This window comes from Panthera pardus, unplaced genomic scaffold (assembly GCF_024362965.1).
Source record: "Panthera pardus isolate Hobbes unplaced genomic scaffold, ASM2436296v1 HiC_scaffold_24, whole genome shotgun sequence".
Classification (NCBI taxonomy): Eukaryota; Metazoa; Chordata; class Mammalia; order Carnivora; family Felidae; genus Panthera; species Panthera pardus.
In genome coordinates, this window is record NW_026526810.1 from 15,039,040 (window position 1) to 15,051,209 (window position 12,170).

The window sequence follows — 12,170 nt, forward strand, 5'->3', positions numbered from 1 at the left end:
AACTATGAAAAATAATTTTGAATAATGTTTCTGTATAACTTCCAGAAGAATAATTGCTATATGAAATGAAAGGTAGCACATTACACATTATCAGAACCATTGTACTCAAAACAGATACATGATTATTCTGGGAGATTGATTCAAAAAAGCATAGCTACTTAAATCAAAGTGTACTTTAAAAAAAAAACACTAACATTATTGAAGTATGATTGATGTACAAAAACTGTACATATTTGATGTACACAATTTGACAGGTTTGGAGACAAGCATATACCTGTGAAACCCTCCCTAAAATCTGTATCATAAACATAGCCATCACTTCAAAAATTCCCTCCAGCCCTCTTTATTTATTTATTATTGTTATTAATTTCTGTGATAAAGTTTAACATTAGATCTACCCTTTTAGAAATTTTTTTAGATATGTAATATGGCATTGTTAAGTATAGGCTCCATGCTGCACAGATCTCTAGGAATTATTTATCTTACAGAGCTGAACATTTGTCCCAATGGACTAAGACCTTCCCTCTCCCCCTCCCCTAGCCTCTGGTAGCCACCTTTCTACACTGAGCTTCTGTGAGTTCAACTAATTTAGATTCCTCATGTGAGTGTAATCAGGTAGTACCTGTTTTTCTATGTCTGGCTTATTTCACTTAGGATAGTGTCCTCCAGGCTCATCTATGCTATCACAAATAGCAGAATTTCCATCTTTTTTTAAGGCTGAATTATATTCTGAAGTGCTCAGATTTTTTTTTTTTTTTTAAATGAGGCATTAGACTAGTTGGCTATGGGGGTGCTTTGTCACAAGGGCATCCTGTGATTCCATGGCGACCGTCGGTCGTGTCTCCTCTTGTGTGGTCCCAGGGGTAGGAAGGAGTGTGGGTCTTGCAAGAGAATCGTATGTGTGAGGGCAGCCCCACAGGAACAGCCACTGGCACTGAGTCACATGTCACAGCTTGTATGAGGCTGCCCTCGCCTCTCCCACTCTGGGCGGTGGTCAGGAAAGCTGTTGTCTCCTTATTTTCTGGGAGAGAAAATTGAAACCCACAGAAACTGAGTGCCTGAGATTAGAGGGCTGAGATTGGAGTCTGGAGGGTCTTCCTCTGCATGGGGTCTGCTCCACCATGCTGTCCTGCCAGGCAGGGTCATCACTGAAACCATATTCAGATTCTGTTCTGCTTGCTGGTTATTTATTCAGAGGCCCTTGGGCTGGGGTTTGGATTCCTTCCCACAGGAACCCCAGTGTTTGACCAGTGTGACATCCAACTCATGAGGAAAGAGACTACTGAATGCAGTTTCATCAGCTGATTCAGGATTTAAACAAGCTCAAGCGCAGTACAGGAGGCTGGTGGCTTTGCTGTCAGTGGAGGATGTTTAGATAAGAGGGAAGGAAGTTTCCCTCCTGGGTAGAATAAGTAGATTTTGGGAGAGGGAGTGGAGCCCCTGTATGTTCTTCCAGGAACATCCTAATGCCTGAAGCCAGAGAGACATCTGGGAACTGCAGATCCATCTGCCAGCTTTCTAAACCAAAGGCTCAGTCTCCATGCCCAGTTCTCCACATCACCTCATCATGCACAGCGATGTGTAAACCCTGAGGCATGGCAGTTGAATGCAGGCTGAAGTTGTGCCTTGGGCCCTCTTGCAGAAGGCTCAGGAAGCAGGACACTGGCTATCCTCAGGGTGGCAGGAAGGAAGGCCAAGTGGCTGGTGTAGGGGGTGTAAGTGTGGGCACTGGGGTGTGTAGGAGACCTGGCCACTGTAGACTGCACAGGCCCTAGGTCACCAGGACTACACCTTCAGAGGGCCACCGAAGGATGAAAGTGTCCTTTCCAGGTAGGTGGCTGTCCTCTGTGTTTATAACTCCAGGAGCTGGTTGCCACATCCTTTCTGAAGTAGGCTGAACTGTTCTAGGCCAGGGAGGTTCTTCCTCATGTTGAACTGAAATCTGCCTCTCCTCACTGACTTTCATTCTCCTATGCAAAGCCAAGGTCTGTCTGGGTTGCTGGCTCTGTGCTGGAATCCCTGGTGATCCAGGAGGCAACTTCAGTCCAGGGCTGCCTGCTGGGGGGGCCTGGCCTGGAGCAGGAGAAAGGAGGAAGGTGTGGGACAGGGCAGGCCCTGGGAGATGAGGAGGAGTGAGTTCTTAAAGGGCAAGTGGTGCAGGTGATGGCATGAGGGATCTGTGTTTTTCAGTATTCCAATATCATAGGGTGTAAAAGTGAAGGCTCATCCTTGGGACTCTACCCCTGTCATCCTCTCTGAAGGTGTCTCATTCCTTTACTATCACCTTTTGAAATTATATCATTGTTGAGTTGTGTAATCCCACCCCCCACTCACATTTTGTATTCCATGAGCTCAAGAACAATGTTCAATTCCTACTCTACATGTCTGGATAGCATAATGCGTGAGACAGGAAGTATTCTGCAAACATTTGTTGAATGAGTGAATAAATGAATAAATGAATGAATGAATGAGCACATGGCTGGACTATGGCTTGTAGAAAAGGCTGTGTGCTACACTGAGAACCTTGGTCTTAATTCTTTGATCAGTGCAGCTGAAGGAGGGCAGAGAGCTCCATCTGGAGCTTAGTGGAGGTCAGACTGTGTGTGGTCTTCATCAGCTTGGGCTACCATAACTTAAATACCACAGACCAGGTGGCTTAAACAACATGCATTTCTTCCGTACAGTTGTGATGCTGTTTGTAAATCCAAGATCCGTGCACTGGTAGATCTGGTATCTAGTGAGAACCTGTTTCTTGGTTCATAGAGAACCATCTTCTCCCTCTGTCCTCATGTGGCAGAAGGGGTGAGGGAGCTTTCTGGAGTCTCTTTTATAAGGCACTAATCCTATTCCTGGGGGCTCTGCTCTCATGACCTAATCTCCTTCCAAAGGTCACCTCCAGATACTGTCCCAGTGGGGTTGAGTTTGAACATGTGAATTTCAGGGGAATGCTAACATTCAATGTGTAGTGTGGAGAGGACGCTGCATCTCAGGGGTGGTGAAGAGGTAGGACACCTTGTCTCTGTGCGGACTGAGAGAGCTGAGAGCCTCAGCCAGCCGGTGGCCCTGGGACAGAAGCTGGGAGGAAAGAGACCTACTCTGGGAATGCCAACAGCAGCCTCCTTGCTGATCTGCAGGCTGGTCCTCTCAAATCTCCACGGAAGGCTCCCTTACCTGGCATCGTTGTGCTCTCCAGCAGTGGCTGGCTGCTGCTCAGTGTTGATTACAGTTTGAAATGCTGGCACTTTAGTCCCATGCTGCTACACACCACAGAAATTCCGTTTCACTCTAATGAGGTTTCAGTTCAAATGTTGGAAAGAAGAAAGCCTTTTAATTAGATTGGTAGTAATTGAGCTCCCAAACCACAGAAGCCTTTTTCTCAGAAGCTGAAGACACAGATGCAATTAAAAGAAGGAAAGCCACCCAAGTGGAACACCAGCTAATTTTAAGTCCATTAAAAACAACAACTCCTTAATAAGTTGACACAACGGATGTATGTCCTAAAAGAGTTCACTGATGCTTTCAAATAATATTGGAGATTGAACCGGAACTAGAGTACTCATGCAGTTCAAATATATGGCTCCGTCGGGAACCATTCGCTTAGTACAGAGTACAGAGAAATGTTAGCTCCATAACTTTTTCCACCCAGAAGACTCTGCCATGTTTTATTTTGGAAAATAGAATGTATTTTTCCTGTAACCAAACTGACATCTACTTCTGGATTCAGCTGTGTCCTGAGACCCTACTAGGACATTCTTCCCTGTCCCTCCTCAAGTAGCCCTGTTCTTTCTTCAGGATTCAGATACCTCCCTACCTCCTAGTTTCACCTTTCAAAGGTGCTCAGAGTGTGAGTTGCTGGGCCAGGGCCATTGATGCATCAAGTAATCTTTGCCAACTCCTTACATGTTCAATACATTTTTTATTTTAATGAGAAGCAGTATTTGTTTCTCGTTTGCATCCCTCCCTATGACCACGCCCCAGCAGATGCCATGTTCTCTCTGCCATTGGGATTGTTTTTGTGTATGCCATAACAGGACCAGGTAATTCCTGCTGGAGGAGCTCACAGTCTCAGCTTCTAGGCACTCTGCTTGAGGGCATTAATAAATACTTTCTCTTAGAGAGAATGGCAGTTGTCAATTTGTAGAGTCCTTTGGGTGGGAATTGAGTGCTAAGTAGTGAATACCACTATCTCAGTATAAGTATTGCATGGAACTTGGTCGTTGGTGTGTGCACACTGGTTTTTGCTAGGCCATGTTGGGCTCAACCAGCTGTGGTAAAACACTGCTTGCATCCCAGTTGGAAAGGCTGTTGTTGACTAGAATTTTCTTTAGGTGTCCTGTGCTGGAACAAAGTCATGGTTAGTACACTATCCCAAGCTCTGATTAAAGCACAGACTTGGCACTCTTCTGGATGCCACCCGTAGGTGGTTCAGAAATGTGGAAAAAGGGGCTTTGGGTCAGAAAGATCCAAGTTTGAATAGCTCCTTCACAAAGTCACCTCACCTTTCTGAAACTTGGTTTGCTCATTAGGACAGAATTTACCTTGCAAGTGTGTGTCAAGGGCCAGGAATACTTCCTGGTAGATAAAAGGTGAGAGAAAAGGTAGGCAGATCCACAGGGACCAGGGAGAAATGTGGCCCACACACTACCATTGGCATATGGTACAACAGCTGTCATAGGTCATGCTCCCTTTCCTGGGGGAGGGAAGCATGAGATATTTATATTTGTTTAAAACTCTATACTTTCTGGTAATAAACTTGACTTTAAAAAATTGGAATTTGTACCCAACTTTATTTTTTAAGCATATAAATTATTTTAAAGAGTACAAAGGAAAGTAAGCTAAATCATAAGGAAGTGTCATCTCTGGGTGGTGGGGCTGTGGGTTTTAATTTTCTTCTTTATACTTTGCATTTTGTAAGTGCTCTATAATAAATGTCTGTTACTTCAGAATAAAGAGAACAAGCTTAGCTCTGGGGAAATGCTGCTTGAGTGTGTTTGGAAGTGCTTGGTTCCTCCTAGTTTCCACGCATTCCCACAGCCCCAGTAGTATGATTCCTGCATGAATAATGGCATCAGTCCCTCTTTTGTAAACCATATAAGCAATATTTATGGTTCTTTCTTTTTCTTTGAAGGATGAGAAGAACCAAGTTCTAACTACCAACATTTGGCTGCAAATGGTAAGTTGAGACAAGGGCAGTCCTCTCCCGTGGGTCTTCCTGCTGTGGTTTCTCAGATGCTCCTGCTTGAAATGACCCTGAGAAGAGTCAGGATTGTCCTCCCTAACTCCACACATGCCAACTTATGTGAAGTAGAACATCCACTTTTGGGTATTTCTCACTGCGTCCTACAGGGCTCAGTGAATGCGTGTATTTCCTACAGGGTGATTTGGGGAAATTTTAAAAGCACTCATGCAAAACAAGTAATAAGATGAAGATCTACATTGTTGGTAACCTGTTTGTAACCTGCACCTTAACTGGTCCCCAGGGTTTAGGGGCAGCCGCCTCACTCTCTATGCCTTCTAGATGCGCATAATGGGAATCCTAGAGAGTTGCCTAAGCCAGAGGCTGTCACAGTCATGCTTAGTGCTCTGCAAGAGCACTAAGAATGCAAGAATTCTGAAATGCTGTATTCCATTCATGGATTTTTAGCTTGACATGTAAAATCCTCACCTAAATTTAATGAATTGCAAATGATGTCTTTTCCAGCAAATTGTAAATATTGGCATTTAAAAGTAAAACTGTTAGTCTCTATTTTAACTGGAAACTAAATACCATAATGATTTGATGCCCGTCTCATTCATTTAGGAAGGCCTTCCTATATAAAGAAGGCCTTCTAGCTGCAGATGTCTTGCACAGTCCCTTCCTTTTATTATTGCACTTGTATTGCTATGCCACTTTTCACACAGAACTTATCCTAATGTTCTGTAATTTCATGTTTGCAGGTTATCAATCACTCTGTCTTGGTTCTCTGAAATGTAGATATTTACATAAAGTCATTCTTTTAGACAATAAGTGTTAATTTTTTTTCTTTTGGATTTTTTCTTTTTTCTTTTGGATTTCTTTTTGGATTTTTCTTTTGGATTAATCAATCCAAAAGGATTACACTGATTATTGGTTCTTAATTCATCACGGTGGCATTCATGTCTCTACCAAAGATGGGGCTTTGTTTTAAATTAATTCATATGTTTGTAGACGATGATTTTTTTTATTACGAAATGAGACACTAATGCAGATTTCACCATCAATTCTATGACTTTTTTTTTAATTTTTTTTTTTATTTTTGAGACAGAGAGAGACAGAGCATGAATGGGGGAGGGGCAGAGAGAGAGGGAGACACAGAATCGGAAGCAGGCTCCAGGTTCTGAGCCATCAGCCCAGAGCCCGACGCGGGGCTCGAACTCACGGACCGTGAGATCATGACCTGAGCTGAAGTCGGACGCTTAACCGACTGAGCCACCCAGGCGCCCCTCTATGACTTTTTAAAATAGATGTAGTAGTGTATCGTTCATTATGAAAGACATTTTGTTAAAACATTAGTCAATTCCTTGAACTTCTTCCAGATTACATGACAAAAATAATATAGTTTCATTGGAATGTATTAGCTGACAGCTTGCTTAGTTTCTCATTCAATTTTGTTGAAAACAAGGAATTAAAACGTGCCTGATCTTTGAAAGTTTTTGTCACCTGATTTTTAACACAATTTACACAGACACTGGTATTTTGAATCTGCCTTTTGTTGTTTGCTTCTTGGGTCAATGTCCCAAGATAGGAGTTGAGGTGAGGGAAATTCCCTTTCTTTGTAAGGCAGAAATCAGAGTAGTAAATGTGGGGAAAGGAATATTGCCAGGTGGTTGTTGGGCAGGTGAGTTTTGGTGGGAATGCAAGTGGAAGTTCGGGAATAGAAAACAGATTCACTTAAAGCCATCTGCTGTATGTCCCCGGAGCAGGCTTTGCTATACAAGAGATGCCTCACAGAACCTGCCTGTAATGAATAAAGTAGAACCTTTGCAGAATTTCCCTGCAGGATTTAAAGCAACATTCCTTTTTTTTTTTTTTTTTTTTTTAAGTTTTCCTTTGAAATGTATATACTACTTTCCCTTTTTTAAAAGACTTGATCTTTTTAGAGTCGTTTTAGGTTCATAACAAAATTGAAAGAAAGGTGTGGAGAATTCCCATTTACCCCCTGCTCCCACATCCCCTTTCTGTCTCTTTTTTTTTAATATGAAATTTATTGTCAAATTGGTTTCCATACAACACCCAGTGCTCATCCCAACAGGTGCCCTCCTCAATACCCATCACCCACCCTCCCCTCCCTCCAACCCCCCCCCCCCCATCAACCCTTAGTTTGTTCTCAGTTTTTAAGAGTCTCTTATGTTTTGGCTCCCTCCCTGTCTAACCTTTCTTTCTTTCTTTTTTTTTTTCCTTCCCCTCCCCCATGGTCCTTTGGTAAGTTTCTCAGGATCCACAAAGAGTGAAAACATACGGTATCTGTCTTTCTCTGTATGACTTATTTCACTTAGCATAACATTCTCCAGTAAAACAACATTCTTTAGTAAGCACATCCTATCTTCATCCTGTGCACATCTGCTCTAGCTTCCCTCCTTTTGTCTGGGCACGTGGGCTTGGGTCTGTTCTCCCCTTGGAGATGGCGCCTCCCTCCTGGGAAGAGGTTCCCTCTTCTGGGGCCTGCTGAGAGTCTTACTGTCACAGTTGTCCCTGTTGCTTCTAAAGTCATGTCCTAATAGCGTCTAGAGGTTGGCCTCATTAGCATACAAACTGCAGTTTGTTTGTCTCCATTAACTTTCCCCAGTGACTCTCCTTTCCTTCTTACCTTTACAGCAATGTTCCTTCAAGCAGCATCCTCCCCAGACATCCCCACTCTCTTCCCATGAATTCTCAGTTAAACTCACCCTTAGCTGACTTGGGGTGAGCAAACCACTAACCCCCAGGTTGTGAATGCTATACTCTAAATAATGTTTTCCCCCCCGTTTTTCTTTCTTTTCTTTTTTCTTTTCTCTTCGTCTTCTTCTTCTTCTTCTTTTTTTTTTTTTTGAGAGAATGAGAGAGTTCATGCCTGAGTGGGAGATGGACAGAGGAAGAGGAAGAGGTAGAGAGAATCTTAAGCAGGCTCCATGCCCAGCACAGAGCCCAAACTCTTAACTCTGAGATCATTGACCTAAGCCAAAATCAAGAGTCAGACACTTAACTGATTGAGCCACCCAGGTGCCCCTTCCCTAATTTTTTGATGAAAATTTTCAAACATACCTAACATTTGAATTTATGGGGAGTCTATAGCCTCACCTCTTAGATTCTGTAATTAGCATTTTTTTTTTTTTAATTCTTACTTTATCCCATTTGGCTATTTATCCATCTTTCTATCAGCCTAGCTTATTTTTTTAGTTCATTTCAAAGAGGAATAGCAGACAGTGGTGCATTTTCACCTGCATGTTTCAGGCAGCTCTTTGACCAGGGTTTCTTTCAAGGTAAAAATTTTGTATACAATGTGATGTATAGATCCTAAGTGTATCAGTCAATGAATAGCCAGGAATGCTTTCAATTCCTCAGTCCCACCCCCATCAGGAAGCAGAACTTCGCCATCACCCCAGGTGATACCTGATGTCCCTTACCTGTCAATACCTGTCCTATCTTTCCACTCTCCACCAAGGATAGAACACCTTTATTCTGGTTTTTCCAGGGATCGATTTTTTCCCTCTTACCTTGGGTCTCTCAGGAACATTTGGTAGAGTGGATTGGTCCCTCTTACTGGAAATTCTTCTACATTTAGTGTTTGGCTACCTGTCCTTAGGTTTTCCTCCTAATTCTCTAGTGACTCCTGAGTTCCCCCTGCTAGTCTCTTCATCTCTGTGCAGTCATTCCTTGTCCCAGGAGTTGGAGCACCCAGTATCCTGGCTTAAAGCACCAACCCAACTGCCTTCCTGGTGCCCCTACATGGGCACCCAGTAGGCTCTTAAATCCAGTGTGTCCTTTCTTTCCCTTTCTCACTTGTTCCCTCTATAGTGAAGGGAAGGAAAAATTCTTCTCTACCCTTTGGGGTCTTCCACTTGGACTAAGATTGAATTTACATGAGACTGATTAACAGGAGAAAAAAAAAAAACAACAGAGTTTTATTATGTGCACACGGAGGCCAAATAATGACTTTGACAACTTTGACACCTAAAGAAATGACAAAGGCAGATAGTTTTTAAACTTTTCAGACAAAGACACGATAAATCTGTGAGGAGTTAACAGGACAAAAAGCCTTAACTTTGGGAGCTTTAATTAGTAAGGAATTCTAAGAGGAACTTGGGCTGGGGTGGTAAATTAGTAAAAAGTCACAGGGATTGTTTATATAGTCTTCTTGGCTCTAAATTCCCTATCTCTGGTGATAAGGATGTCTCTACATCCTAATTGAGGGAGGACACCTCTCACATGGTAGTTTTATTTCCTGCTTTCAGGGGGACAGTGGAGGGTCTGAGTGTCCCTCTTGAACAAGCTGTATCGTAATTAACTTTTATTTAAAATAATCAGTATGACAAAGTGGCACGTTTTGGGCAGCCTGCCCTTGGCCCCTACAATTGCTGTCTCCATTTGGATAAATGGTAACTCCATGTATTCATTTGCTCAGATCAGAAGCCTCAGAGTCACCCTTAGCTCTAGTCTCTCACACCTACCTCCGATCTCAACCTTCAAAATAGAGCCAAGCTCTAACTACTGCACATCAACCCCATTGCTTCCACCTTGGTCTAAACCAGCATCATTTCTCACCTATGTTACTATGGAGATTCATAGCTGGGCCTTGTGTTTCAGCCCTTACCTCCACTAGCGATGTCTGTTCTCAATATAGCAGTCAGCGTGATCCAAGTAAGAGAAGAAGAAGGCTTAGCCACAAGCCTCATTGACCCAGATCCTTCCAGGGGCTCCTGTCTCACCCAGTAGCAAGCTGAGGTCCTTGAGGTGGTCTGTGACTTTGCATGCCAGGCCTTCACTTCTTCTACATGCTCCCCAGCCCTCTTCTTCTTGCTGTGCTCCTTGCCCTGCTTGTTGCCCTATACACATCATCTCCCTCAGGGCCTTTGCATTTGCTCCCCCTGCCTGGAAGCCTCTTTCCCCAAGAACCACTTGCTTTTCTTTCTCACTGCTTAGTAGTATCTACCCGAAGATCACCTTTTCAGTGAGGTCTTCTCTGAGTTCCTCTCAAACCCTACTATCTCAAACCCTCATTGCCTACCCCCAGCCCATACCATTCTCTTCACCTCAGTATCTTAGTCTTTCTGGCTGCTATAACAAAATACCATAAACAGGGTGACTTATCAACAACAGATATTTATTTCTCACAGTTTTGAAGGCTGGAAGTCCAAGGTGCCACCATGGTTGCGTTCTATTCAGAGCTCTTTTTTGAGTTGCATTTTTGTTGTGTCCTCACTACGTGAAATGGGAGTGCTAATCTCTTAGGGAGGGATCTGTCCCATTGTATAAGGGTGCTAATCTCATTTGGGAGGGCTCTCTCCTCATGATCTGATTACCTACTAAAGGCCCCACCTCTGATATCCCTCACACTGAGATTAGAGTTCAACATAGGAATTTGGGGGAACACAACATGTATTCCCTAAGTCTACTTCATTTTGTTTTTAAAGCCCTTGTCCCATACTTTGTATTGTTTATTTGTTCTCTGGCTCTGAGTTCTCATCCCCCACCTGGAATGTGTCCTCTGGGAGGGCAGGACTCCCGTTGTATTCACTACTCTACCCCCAGCAGGCATGAGTAAGTTTTGTAGAATGAATGAATGAAACAAAAAACTCAAGGTGAACCTAGGAAGGGCTAAGATATTATGATACAAAATAAAGCCAACTCCACCTCACATTTAAACACTGTAGTGTAAGCTCTGGGAATTCTGGGAGATAGTACAAATGTTTCCTTTTTTATATAAAACCAGGCATTTCCCATGTTTTCTATGGTACAGAGCTGCTGTTGACATTTTTCTTATAAAGAGAGAAACACCTAATATGCTCACTACCTATTAGGTCAGAGACAGGTCTGTCTTCCTGATGCCTATATCCTTATCCCTCAGTAAGCAAATGATCGTTAATAACATATATGATTTGGCATTTTTTTTTCAAAGAGTGTTGTTTTCTAGGAAAAAAGTAACTAGATTATTACTTATTGCATTGAGTTCAGGTGCTCCATAAATAAGCATGCTTGCTTTGGAGGATGTCACTGGAGACCTCTAAATTTCTTTCAAGCACAGTTTATTTCTAATTCATTATTGCACTTGCAAAAACGTCCACAGCTTCATTTGTTTTAAAAATCACCTTTTTATCTCACTTACCTATTCACCTTATCTTTTTGAATGCCTGCTACGGGGAAGACATTGAAGTAGGTCACATGAGGGGGAACCCAGAAATGGATGAGACCCAATTTCTTCTCTTAAGCCATTTACAATCAGGCTGTGCAATTTACAGCCTAACAAAAAGGTTAAAATATTGTGAACAAGTGACTCCCTTGAAGTATGGCAGGAGGCCAGCTGGTGGTGTGGACAGTGGAGTTCAGAGGTGGAAAAAATCTCTGCTTTACAGAAATGGAAGGGAGAGAAGGAAAGGCATAGACCCTTATAAATGTGAAGATCAGGAAGCATTGGTGTGTGTAGGTGTTGCATCATTAATTAATACTTGTTTCCACATGCCCACCACCTGGAAACATGCTGGGTGCCTTTTTAGCATGTGTCCTTACAAAGCAGGGGTGACATATTTATCTGGAAGGTGGCATCTGTAGCTCATGTAGCAGCTTTAACACTGGCTTCTGAATGAATTTTAAGGAATCATGGGCATCTTGGGTTTAGAACAGACCTTAACAGGTACCTAATCGAAGCTCTTTCCCCCTGGAAAGCCTTGGAATTCCTCTGAGGCCACAGCATGGAAATAAGGAACTTGAATGTCACCATGGCAGGCCTTGGAAGTTGCACCGGGGCCATTTATAAAGCCACCATCACCTAGATTCCTGCTTGTTATGTTCTCCAGCTGGTGACCAGCCTAGCCTGACCTAGCCTGAATAAACGGTATGAATAAGAAGTGAAGCTCCATATTGAAGACCAACAAGGCAGAAGACCCAAGGGAGGCAGAAATATGGACAGGAGAGGACAGAAAATCAAGGAAATTGCCTTCAACCACTTTTCTTCCCC

At 43.0% G+C, this 12,170-nt stretch overlaps 1 protein-coding gene across 1 annotated transcript in view; it reads left to right on the forward strand.

The window, feature by feature from the left end:
* Positions 1-12,170, forward strand: part of CHRNA7 (cholinergic receptor nicotinic alpha 7 subunit) — a 112,978-nt gene that overhangs the window by 43,804 nt on the left and 57,004 nt on the right. The window contains exon 3 of the mRNA XM_053888802.1: positions 5,129-5,173. Coding sequence (XP_053744777.1) covers positions 5,129-5,173 — 45 coding nt within the window. The remainder of the gene's footprint in view (positions 1-5,128; positions 5,174-12,170) is intronic.